The 12,953-nt window shown below is 36.1% G+C and overlaps 1 protein-coding gene across 1 annotated transcript in view; it reads left to right on the forward strand.

The window, feature by feature from the left end:
- Positions 1 to 12,953, forward strand: part of TENM1 (teneurin transmembrane protein 1) — a 328,347-nt gene that overhangs the window by 165,085 nt on the left and 150,309 nt on the right. The window contains exon 4 of the mRNA XM_082770995.1: positions 320 to 560. Within this exon, the coding sequence (XP_082627121.1) occupies positions 320 to 560 (241 nt within the window). The remainder of the gene's footprint in view (positions 1 to 319; positions 561 to 12,953) is intronic.

Consider the following 12,953-nt stretch of genomic DNA (forward strand, 5'->3'; position numbering starts at 1 on the left):
TTGATTTATTTGTTCTTTACCCTCCTCCCCAAAAAATCCTATGACAAATTAAGTGAAGGTTATATCTTCTTCTACTTTTTGTTGTTGTTGTTGCTCTAACTTCAGTGCCAGAGGGTACATCTGTGTCTAATATTCATCATTTCAGTAAAGTATTACACCCTGAATTATTTCACACCGCACCAACATTTTACAGACACACGAGTTAATAACATGATCAGTTGCACAATGCTCTAATCCCATCAAATGCTATATCATCCTCATGCTCTCCCTGTCCTTTCAAAACAATAAGCCTCTGGGTCTCCCTCCTGTGTCGTTTCAGACATGCCAGGGAGCCCACACAACCAGTTCACGTTCAGACCCCTGCCGCCGCCGCCGCCACCACCACACGCGTGCACCTGCACCAGGAAACCGCCGCCAGCAGCTGACACACTCCAGAGGAGGTCGATGACGACCCGCAGCCAGCCCAGCCCTGCTGCCCCCACTCCCCCCACCAGTACACAAGATTCGGTGCATCTCCATAACAGCTGGGTCTTGAACAGCAACATACCGCTGGAAACCAGGTATGGACCAACCTGCTCTATACGGGTTAAAAAACATTAAAAAAGAAGGGTTGGAGGCCCGATGTTGGTGTGTGAAGATGGTGGGGAATGCAAGGTCATCATTTGGGACATGCCAAAGCATTTAGATTTGAGGCATGTAGTATAGCCATGCAAGATCGTTCTTAATTGATTCATCTAGATTGTCAATGCTTGTAAAAGCATGTATTTTGCAAAGTTTGGGAAGAGATTGATTTCCTTAATGTGCATAGGTTATGTAACCATAAGTATGTTAGATGTGTGTGCAGCAAAGATTTGTACTCCTGTACTTGTATGACCATCCCACATTCTCCCAGGGACGTTTTGTAATCAACAAACAGAAGGTTTGTTTAGTTGGTATATTCTGACACTCCTGGTGTAGGTCAGTGTTCCGGACTTGGCTTCCTGTTGATAAGAAACAAAGTAATAAAAATAATACTAAGATAATACATAATAATACTAAAATAATATTTCCCTCAAGGCATATTTAAACATTTTATTGCACATGTACATAAAGAACATCATTTGATGACCATTTGTTAATAGAGGAGTGATACAGGTCCAAGACGTGTGGAGCATGAAGAGCCTTACATTTAGGAACTAGGGAGGAAGGGTTCAACTGCAGGATCAGCAATAATTTACACTAATACTCTGTTCTGAAAAATAATGGAAAGCAAATACATTATGCATTCAGCAAACCTGTGATTCGGTACCCAAAATTCTACCTGCAGAGATACATGAACACCTTCCTCTGAGTCTTTGACCATAAGCTTTTTCATTCCTGTGAAGTATTAGCTAATTTGATGGCTTTTAACTACTGCTGTGTTTGCTGACTTTATCCCTAAAACAAGCCCTTGAACAACCTTCTTCCTCTTTATTGTGAGCAGAGTTTGGACTAGGGTTTCCTTTAGGTTTTAGCACTGTCAAACACAGGAAGTGCATAACTGTCTGTTAACATGGTGGTTGGTGACACGCAGATGAATGTCTGACATTCATGTAATCTGAACTAGAGAGTGTAAGGCAGTATGCATAGAAGCATTTTGTTGTTAATGCACACATGTCCAATGGCCATTTATCACAATTAATCACTGGGACCTATTTTTTTTCCTTTATAGGGAGTTTGTTTTTATTTTATTACATAATTTAATTTTAATATATGTCTTTAAGCATTTACCTGCTGCTAATTAGAAGTGTCAAATTAAGTGTTTTTTCTCTGATAGGCTGTTAAGTTGAGATTCAAGAATAAGCTGATTCATTCTGCAATAAAACTTTCTTTATTTGTCCGAAGGACAAATCACAAAAAGAATGAAGGAGGATGAAAACTTTTTCCCCAAAAGTGAACACGAACAAAATTTTAGTTCAGCTAGTTCCTCATCTCACTGTGTTTACTCAAAATAAAATCAGAGAGACAAACTGAACGTAGTTTTGCAAATACTTGTATTACATTCATTCTTAACTACATTTGTCCAGATTTCAGAACAGAAATTTGTCATTTAAAGTTGAGTCAAAGGAGAACATATTTACCTTATTTACACTGAGGAGTTAAGGATGAAAAGAACAAAAATCAGATAACAGAATAATGGTGAAGTAATATACATTGAAAATAATAAAAAGTACAAATTTAAAATGCAAATACTCAATAAGTATCATTGAAATTCTATTTCTTATTAAATGTACTTGAAAAAAAAAAATCAATATTCAATAGATGGTTGGAATCAGAGCTTCTGTTTACATAATCTTTATAAAGATATATGTCTGCCATTCATGATGTCACAAGCTTATCTATCTATACTGTCTGCTACACAGAAGACTGCTCATTAAGCATTCTGTACCCACTAAGTACCTTTTGATTGTCTTCAGTCAACACTGAAATAGATCTTATTTAGCCCTTCTGCATCTCTATTCACTATTTTCTCTTCAAACCTCCTTGCTGGGAAAAATACTTTGCAATTTTAAGTGTTCACTTCTGTGTTTTTTTGTTTTTGTTTTGTTTGTTTGTGTGTTTTGCTGTTTTCTTTGTTATTATTTTTACAGATTTTAAACTTCTCATAAAGTACATTTTCTAGTGTAATATCTGTATATATACTTGCTTCTGTAATCTATATAATTGGATACTGATGAAAGGGCTGTGCAATGGATTAGTTTTTCAGACTGGAAACCATACTAGGGGCAACCCTTTGGCAATTCACTAACTGGGAATTTTCCATGTTCCTAACCTTCAGTGGTTGTTTCAGCTGATTTCATGCACCCTCCAGCAGCTCGCTGCAGCCTCCCCTGAAGCTGGCTGAAAGGCTGCATAATCTGAAAGTAGAATCTGCAAGACTGTTCCCAAGATGTACCTGCAGTATATGTGGAGACAAGTGATACAGCAGGGGAACTTTGTAATAAAAGACATCTGTGATCACCACTTCTCAGAAGTCTCTAGTACATGGCATAGCCTTAGAGAAAAAGAAGGGCTCGCTGTTTGTTTTTTCTGCCTTTAACAGGGAGTGATTCAGCCAGAATTGAACAAATACTTTGGTCTAATACCTGGATTCTCTTGCTTTCCTCCTGCATTAATGTTTAGCTGTCCATTAAAAATAATCCTGCAAAATAAAGGGAAGCATGTCAATGGCAGCTGTATTTCTGCGCTAAATCTTTAATAGTACAAAATCTACCTAATATGTGCATACTAATATGTCCAAGCAGAATTTTTTGTTATTGTTGTTTTTTAATTTGGAACATTTGCAATCAAAAAGACGATTTAGAGACAGTAATTTATTCCCTACTGTAATAACTGGACAAAAATCAGAATGCACATGTTCAGCTTTTCTATCCAACCGTATCTCCTCTTAATCCACAAACAGCACATGTGTTTGTATGGTTTAGCTCCAGCCACGTAGTATGAGACACTTTCCAGGCAGGCACAGATTCCCTAGAACTAATCATGTGACTGTAAATCCTGTTCACCCTAGATAATGAGAAGTGAAGCAAGTTTATGAGGCTGCTCGTGAAGATAATGCATCGTATTTATATAACAGAAAATTCTGTAGTTCTGAAAATGTTTAACATACTCTGATTAGAGATGTATTTGTTCACAATTGGTTTTTGAAACCTACATTAGGTGAAAGGGGCTGTAGTAAAGACGTTTAATGAGGTCTGTGTTCTAAGAGTTTTTTTGTAGAGTAAAACTTGGTTATATTTTAATTGAAAAGGCAAATTAGGAGCTCAGTTTCATCTAGAGGTGTTATATGCATGGACCGATCCACAAACCAGTCATGTCAGGACTTGACTTTCTGGCCCTGCTGTTCACTGAGGACACTGACTTGGAAAATGGCAATGGCTTGTTGGAGTTACACAAGCCTTTGGTAAAGCCATGCCCAGTCTTGAGCTCTATCATTGCCAAGGCCAGTTCTCGGCCTGGTGGTGCTTCTGATTGTAAGCAGCCTAAATGAACACAGGAATTAGGAACACCTTAAAACTTCAGAATACAAGTCATAGAGTACATGTAGCTCTAGAAATTGGAGAAAAGCTGGATCTGCAGGAGATGTCCCAGCCCACGCTGCCGGCTGACCATGCTGCAGCCTTGGGCACTGCAACGTGCCCATAAATGCAGATGCAGGCTCCGTCTGTATATATGCACGCCATTTTGAAAACTACTTACTCATTATTAAAATGACTTACGAGAATGTAGCAATTTCATTGTGTCACACAGAAAACTAATTTGTAAGTGTGGACGGAAAAAGACTGCAAGGATCTCCCACACTACATGAAAACACAGGAAACATCAATTCTCTGTTTTAGGATAATGCTATTAGGTTCTTACATAAATTGACTTTTTTCTACGTTCCCAGAATAGAGTACTCGCAACCTATTGCCTATTCTCTCCATTTCCACTAAAATAATTGTTTTTTCAGGTTTCATAGATACTTTGCTCTAATGTTTCAAATCTTATGATTTACAGTGTAATATATTGTCATTATCTGTGACAGCCCCATCTGAACGTAGCTTACTGCATTTTATGCAGTATGTATTAAATCCTGACAATTCAAAGGAGTGTTTTTCGTTTTCTCCATGCCCTTTTAGTTGACTCAGTGTTTGTTTCCATATATCTCGCATTTTTGCATTTGTCTGTTCTGGTGCTTGCTTTTTTTTTTTTTTTTTTGTTTGTTTGTTTGTTTGTTTTCACTTAAATCTAATTCCCAAATTAGGAAAAATAAATGTAATATCAAATATGGATTATTATCTGCCATTACTCCTGATGCTCCTTACAGTATGTTACATTCCCCTCATAGATAAACCATTGGATGTGCTTATTTTGAGGAAAGTTACGTTTTGCATTTATATCACCCAACCATTAGATATTTTTTTTTTTCTGTCTAAATACCAAAATTTCCCTCATGTTGATTTTATGTCAATACGTTCAATTTTAGTCCTGTTTTGTGCTTCAGTGTTTTACATATTTGCTTGTTCCTTCCTTTTTTAAATCAAATTTCTTTCTAGTTCCCCTAACCCATTTAGCAGTGTTGGCAGTAAGGTTAATGCTGTGCTGAATGGACTGAAATCTCCCTTCAATGCACTGGTGATGAGCCAAATACTGTGAAGAAGACAGCTTAATTTAAGCAATCTTATCACCATGGTAATAGCTCGTCTAAAGGGACAGTAAGGTACCAGACCATGAACCTGAGATTCAATTATCATTAATTTATATAAAACTTTGAAGTACTAAAATACTAGATTAATAGGAGAAGCATTTGGGGTTCAAGGCAGTTGTGATTTTTAGTTACTCTTCAGCAATATTTCAGAACCCTAAAGTTTGATTATGTCTTTAAATGCTTAAAGACTTAGACGGTTTTAGAATTAAAAAGTGTATTTAGCTTCTCATATAGATGAGGTCCTTCAGTTTTGTATTATATAGTTATTTAAGGTGCCTAGTTAAGACTCTGGGTTTCTGTTTTCCTAAAAATATCATCTTGATAATGATACTTTTTAGAACCAGGAAGATCTTAGCAACTTAGCAAGAGACACATTCAGTAGTATGGTTTTCCCTTGTTCTTTTTTAATCAAGCTCATAATTACTTGTGCCCTTCAAAATTAATATTGATAGGCTTTCAAACTACAAAAACCTGTGCATATTGACTCTCCATTTAAGCTGAAGTAGTGCGAAAAGCAGAAATAATTACAGAAAATACATATATATAAATGTGCACACACAAAAGCAGATAAGAATGAGCTCTTGAAGATTTATTCTTTCTCCTTGCTCTCTTATTTGAGCAGCCTGTGAATTTAGCCCCCAATGCAGAGATACAGAAAGCACTTTTATGCCTTCCTTTTTTTTTTTTTTTTTTCCCAGGTCAAGGTTTCCATAGCAAACAGAATGGCTTTTATAGCTCCTGTGGCACACAGGTGTTGATGATCATAAACCACCAAGCAGGGAAACAATTACTATTACAGCAATGCAATTCATTAGGAACTTGTTTGTGAATGGAGACTTCTCCTGAGTTAAATAACCACTCTTGTGGTTATTCCAAAAACATAAATGCAGGGGGAGCTTCATTTATGATCCTTCCTTCCAACAGTCTTCTTCAGTATTTTTTGTTTTGACATTTCTCTTGTATTTTGTCATTTTCTACCTAATTAAACAATAAATCTAGCCTGTAGAGAAGCTGATCATATTAAAAAACAGGCATGTGGCAAAGGGTTTAAATCCAGTCCAAGTCCCATGTGTTTCCACTATACAGAAAAAAAATAATAAAAAAAAGGACTTCTGAACTGTAAAAGATGAATTGGAAATGTTAAATATGACAATGAACTTAAAATAAAAGCTGTAAATATGACCTTAACTTTAATAATGCAGGAAAGATACCATCCTACATGGAAATAAAAATATAAACATTTGTCAGCTACAATGAATTACAATTTTAATGTTGGCAGCTATGGTACTTGAGGGTCCTTCTTTTGAATAATTTGAGATCCAGTCACTTTGGCCGATGAGGCAACTTAAATTGTTCGTGTATTCTCCTGTTACTTTTCTTTGGGAAAAGCTCTGGTTTGTCTTTCTCTGGAACAGTGTGGTAGTATTTGTATGTATAAATGTTTTTGTACATATAAATGTCTTTGTGCTGCCTTATTATAGTAACCTGGGTCATCATGCTGCAGATAGTCTTCACTCATTATTTTGAATAACAGAAAGTAAGTTTTATTATAGAAAGTAATAAATAAAAGTAAAGATGTGTTGATATTTTATGGCCAGCAATAAGCAAGCAGGCCTGTTAGCTTTCTGTGAAGAACATTATTTTCATTTACAAAAACTGAAAGAGAATGAGTATAAATTTGGAAAGAGAAAAATAATTACATATTAATAGGTCTAGGCTGATTTGGAAAACAGAGACTATAGTAGTAGAAAGGGTCATAGATCTGCTGAGTACCTTATCTTTTTATTTTTAAGATATGTATATTTGGAATGTTATTGCCTGAAAATGTGTATCTATTCCCTGGATAGCTATTTCTAGGAAATCTGTTTTGGATGACTAGATAGAATTTTCCATAGGAAATATGCTCCTGTCATCCAGTAAAATTTGTTGAGTGAGTGGCATTTGTCGCTTTACACTTTGGCATTTGACAATATGTATGGGAGTGCGGATATTTGGAAATAGACTCAAATTCTGGTAATAAATTCAGTTGGAATATGCATGAATTCCCACAGGAGGAAATTCATGGCAAAGAGAACTACGGGCAACTCTGTCTACTTTAGTTATCTCATTTTCATTTCTCTGTTTTAAGCCATGCTTCTAACCAGAGAATACAAGCAAAAAAATCACAATATTAGTAATTTTTCTTTCATTTTTATGGTTTTACAGTATTCTGCAAATATTACACACTATTCTTTATAGAAATTATGTAAATATTATTGTAAGTACGATTTTGATTTTACAAGTCACAAATTAATATACTACTGAAAATGCAGATTAAACCACGAGCTCCCTTATTCCTTCCTTACCCCACTAACATCTGTGTATTTAGATCAGTTTCACTCAGAGGTCACTTGATTTGTAGTAAAAAGGAAAGTCCTAAGCCACAGAAAAGCATTTTTTAAAAATACTAGATTAATATAGCAGAGTCAAAGTGTATCATACTAATAAAGCACATACTGATCTATACAAGAGTAATTGCTGCCTTCAGCATGGTAGTTTTTATCTTTTTTTGTTAAACAATCAATGAAACCAGAAGACAATTGTACTTTTGACAACTGTTCCATATTAGAAGCTGTTCTTGATTGATCTTGGCACCATCCTGTATTTATATAATTATATAAATATAATATAATATTATATATTTCCAGATTTCTGCCAGGAACTTTAGTCACCTGATTGGCAGACTTAGCTTGCCTACAGCAATGACAGACAAGTGAGTCAACATCATGTCACTGCTGTTGCGCTGTACTGAAGCACTAAGTAAGGGATACAGGTTCTCTTACATCCTTTCACATCCAGAGTCATGGGGCTAGGTTTTCAAACACTATGTAAAATAACTAAGAATGAATACAGGGAAGCAGCTCTAAGTGAGTGATTCAAAAGACAAGTCCTGCTTAAAAGAGGAAATTTTAACAAAGCAGTTGTATTCCAAAATACAATGCCCTGGTGGGATTTAAATGTGTTTCAATTATACACATAAAAATAGAATGATAAGTTAGATAATTATTGTTCATGGCAATTTCCCTCTTCTTTCATGCTTGTACTTTGTTTTTCCTATGGTTCTTGTACGCAGAAAGATAAAACAGGGCATAGCATTGCACCAGGTAAAATTATGGGTTAGATTTTAACTATAATTATAAGTCATGTCTTATAATTTCCATACAGTTTTGCTGGGTAGATTTTAAAGAAGACAGTATGGTTCATATATCTTCTTTTGCTAAATAGGTGTGTTGTTTTCCCTTAGCATAGCTGCCTTGTTTTTATGCCAAATGGTTTGCTGAGGATGGGAGATAAAGGAATCATTCATAAACAGATGTTTATTATCTTAAATTATCTGATTACTAACTATTGCTAACTAGCTGATTATTATCTAAGTTTAGATGTTCATGTGTTTTTGGTGTTGTTTTTTTTTCTCCCTCTCCCATTTCTTGTATGTAATAGAATAGATAAAAAATCAGTAAAGAGCAAGTTTCTGCTTCTTGCCAGTGTCACAGGAAGTATTAACTGTTTTAGAAGAGTCAGCTAACGGTGGGCTTGTTTGATGTTTACCAAAGTAGGACAACTGTTTCAGTTCCAAATCCCTTTTGGCTTTCATCTTTACGTATTTTCTGGATTTCACAAAAATCAGAGTTGTTCCTATGTTTCAACTGCTATGCCTCTGAAAAAATCCCTTTGCACGTCTTTTGACATCTAAATCAAATTTTATTTCAATTGCCTACTTAAGCGTTGGTATAGAGATACAGTTAAATATATATAAACACACAGTTACAGAACTGTTTGAAAAGACGTTGAAAAATTTACATGATCAAACTGGAGGCTTCTTAGCTTTCCTATCACTTAGCTAAGTAGTAATTTATTATGCTTTAGTAACTATTTCTTTAATGTGATATGGGTACAAATGTGTATCTACTTGGTTTACCCAGGAGAAATGCAGACTAATTTTTTGGTATTGCAAGATTTCTGGCATTTGTGTTTTTGCTAACTCCTGCAGTGGATTGCTTTTCAAATCTTCTTTTGTTCTTCATTTTTCCTCTTACAAATCTGTAACTTTTAATGAAAATGAAGGTTGTAGGTACAAATCAAAGTGGATTTCTAGGCCTACAGGTGCCAGGCACAGGGCAAATACATAGAACTTAGAGAAGCGGTATCAAGCCCTCGACAAAGCTGAGGGACATTACTACAGTATTGGGATGTCAAAATATTTTCTTGGAATTTAATTAAGAAATTCTGTGTGGGGTTAATCTAGTTTCTGTAATCGAATTATTTATTTAAGTAAATTTGTTGGGGATGCTGCTTCATGTGTAGCTTTTACAGGACTACTACTCCAAAGAAGAAGCCAGAAGTATGTAACAAAACATCCAGATAGAGAAGGGTGTGAAGAAAGAAATGAACTCCCCTTCTCTCACCTTCTCCTAGCTGAGAATTCATCGTTTTTCTATGAGTTTCACTCTTGGAGTTATATACCATTCCTCTTATTGCTGAAAAAGAGCACTTAGATGAGCCCCATGAAACTTCATCTTTACAGAAAGCACACTATTCTGTGATCAGCGGGACTAAGAGGTCTGATTTCATGCCTTATGTCACCTGAACTACCCAGCAGCTCCCTTCCTTGGTCCCTATCTCTCTACTGGGCATCTCAACGTAGCAGATTTACACTTCGCTATTGATCAGTCGATGCCTCTTCTGCACAAGGGGCTGGATGGCTGCTGTAGTGTCTTAGGGAGCATGACCCAAGTTTGTAAGCAGCTCATTAAGGCTTTGGTTCCAGATCAAGTTGCTGAATTTTATGAGTCTGGGAGAGTCTTTTCCTTTCTGTCAGTTTTGCTTTTGAAAGAGTTCAAAGTTTGGAATTTTTGTCAAGATGAACAAATGGACAGATAGGTAGATAGACATTGTGGTTACTTTTAAAAAGAATGAATATTTTCCAACTGTGTTTTTTAGATGGTGAAATTATTACTGAGCCTTGAATATTTTTATGTCTTGGAATTATCAGTGTAATAAGTGACTTTATTTCGCGGACAGATGCTTTGCAGATTATGTCTTGTACTTATGATTATGTCTTGTACCTTATGTCTTGTAAATATTCTTTTAAAAGAATATTGTCTTCATCTTTTCGAATGGCTTTGATGGTTTTTGGAATATTTTATAACTTCCCCCTCTTAAAATGAATAGTCTTATCAATTGTTCTTAAAAATTCTATGATTTTTTTTTTTATTTCAATTAAAAAAAAAAAGCCTTAGCTTTTCTCTTAGATCGAGTATTAAAGCACATACTAGTCACATATAAACTTGTGAACTGCAATTTTTATTATTTTCCTCTTTAGAGAGCCTGATTCTATAGAACTGATAGCAACAGTTTAGCATGTCCTAATGCACTTTGGGAACAGTGTTGTGCTTAGACAGATGAGTAGTCGTCTGTGTTTATGAGAACATAGTTGTAGTCTAGCTTTGGAAATTTGTCTTTATGCCACTAGTGTTTTTCAAATTCTATAGAAATATCTTTGGGTACTCGATATACTCTCCCCTAGAAAAAAATGAAATGCATAAACAGTTGTGATTTTTAACATTTCCTCAACATTATTTCACTGATAGCTCACTTTCAGTGTAGCATTGCACCATAATCTTAGTTTCATTAGAACAAGTTAGAGCAGTGTAAATTCTCCTCTGTGTCAGCATAGTCATCTATCTACAAGGGTATGAGCTGGATCCAGCTTGTTTGTACTCTTCTGCTATTAAAGAAGTCCATCTGCACCCTAGTACTTTACCATCAGGCTATGAAGCCACATTTATAAATCCTTGTGCAAGAGAATGAAAATACTCCTGGCTATTGATTGCAAGTCTATTAGAGCCCTAATAATAACTTGATAACTTTCAGTTCAGCATTTCCTTGCCTTTACTTTCATACCTTTCAGCTATGCACCATGAAGGACAATCAATGCTGCCAATATCAGACCATATTGCAGTAATTTCCAAAAAACTTAAAGGAAAAATTATCAAATAATTAGGGTTTCTACATCATGTCTTCAGAAAGCAATTAAAGAACTATTGACTGGTTAATACATGATTTTTTTAATCTGTTTGTATGTGCGTTTGTGTATGTATGTATGTATATATATGCACAATATAATAATACGTTTTTTGCTTTATATGATGAGTCTGCTCAGTCAAATATAAGTAGGAATTTTTCTGTGATATTCTTTTCTACTGAACGTCTAAGTGACTACAAATTTCATAACTGCTGACTAAAAAGACCTCATGTACTTTCAAAAGTCTTCATGTGTGACAATGAAGTATTGAAACCAAAATAGCCAACTGTGTTCTGATGGCTTGATAGGAGTGAAACAGAATTATACAGTCCTGTAGACAGTTAGGGTATTTCATTGGAGTTTATTATGTTCCTGTATTTGAATTTAGCATTTTTGAACTCAAATGGTTATAGGTAACATTACTTTGTTCAGAGCATTGCCATCTATTAAATAAGGGTCATAATACATGTATCTACAGCTATAGAAAAAGGAGAGGAAATTACAATGAGCCTAATATCACTGCAGGGTGCTGTACTCAGTCAAGTGCAGTCGTCCTCTTTTTTTGGCTGAATGCTGATTCCTTGTGCAAGAAGTACGAAGCAGGAATAACTAGTATACTCACCACAGCTAAGGCAAAATTTCCTTCTCATGGTTCATCAGAACAATCCTGCTATGTAGGCACTGTGAACAGCAAGCTTACCACTGTTCTCATTTACTTTCTTTTTTATGCAACTGCCCGAATAAAAGGCCTTTTGAAATATAAAACTGCCCTGTAATACCTTTTTATTTTCTATAGTCTGGCATTTTGGAGAACCGCAACCTTTCTTTTAAAATCTTCTAATGGAAATACATAATATGATACTCATTACACCTTTTTGGAAATTACCTTTCCAGGAACATGTATTTACAATATTCTTAAAGTCAAATGTCACAGTCTAATCACGTTTCATACTCTTGAGTGTTTGATCAATTCCACCGTGAATGCAGCGGAGAAATTCGACCAGCGTGCATTGATTGATCCACATATATTTCCTGGCAGTCCCAGCACACGTGGCATGGTGGTGCTTGCCCAGGACCACAGAGCAACTCCACGTTCCTCTGCTGATGGAAGAATGGGGACGTGGGTTGTACAAGAACCAGCAGCAGCAGTCCCAGATGCTCTTACTCATCCTGGAGCTTGTAAGAACGGGGCTCAGTTCAAAGCACCTGACCTGCAAATGGGTCGCTGTTTTGCAACAGCATCTTGCTTCCACAGCAAAGAGCTGGCAAGCTCCAGGGAGCTGAATTCTGTTCTCTAGGAAATGCCTTTCTGAGTCAGAGCTACTTGGTTAAACACAAAGGCTGGGGAGATTCAGGCAGAAGCAATACTCCAGTGCCAGCTCTATGGCCAGGGCAGTCCTTGTTCTTGCCAGCTGTGTAGAGCCTCTGTCCCTTCACTTCTCACCTCTGACCTCATGGGTTGAGGCAGAGAAGTGAGCTAACAGGCTCCCAGAGAGGCTTAGATCTAGATGACAGGAGATCTAGATGCACATCTGTCAGAAAAGAGCATGCTCAAGAAGTTTGACCACGTACATAAAAGAAAGAGGGGCCAAAAAATACTGGTTTTCGAAATATTTGGTGTGGTCAGTCCTGGATGTGTCCCTTTCTGCCACAATTTCTGAGCACACAATGTCGTAAATT

This window comes from Aythya marila, assembly GCF_965140915.1.
Source record: "Aythya marila genome assembly, chromosome: 13".
Taxonomy (NCBI): domain Eukaryota; kingdom Metazoa; phylum Chordata; class Aves; order Anseriformes; family Anatidae; genus Aythya; species Aythya marila.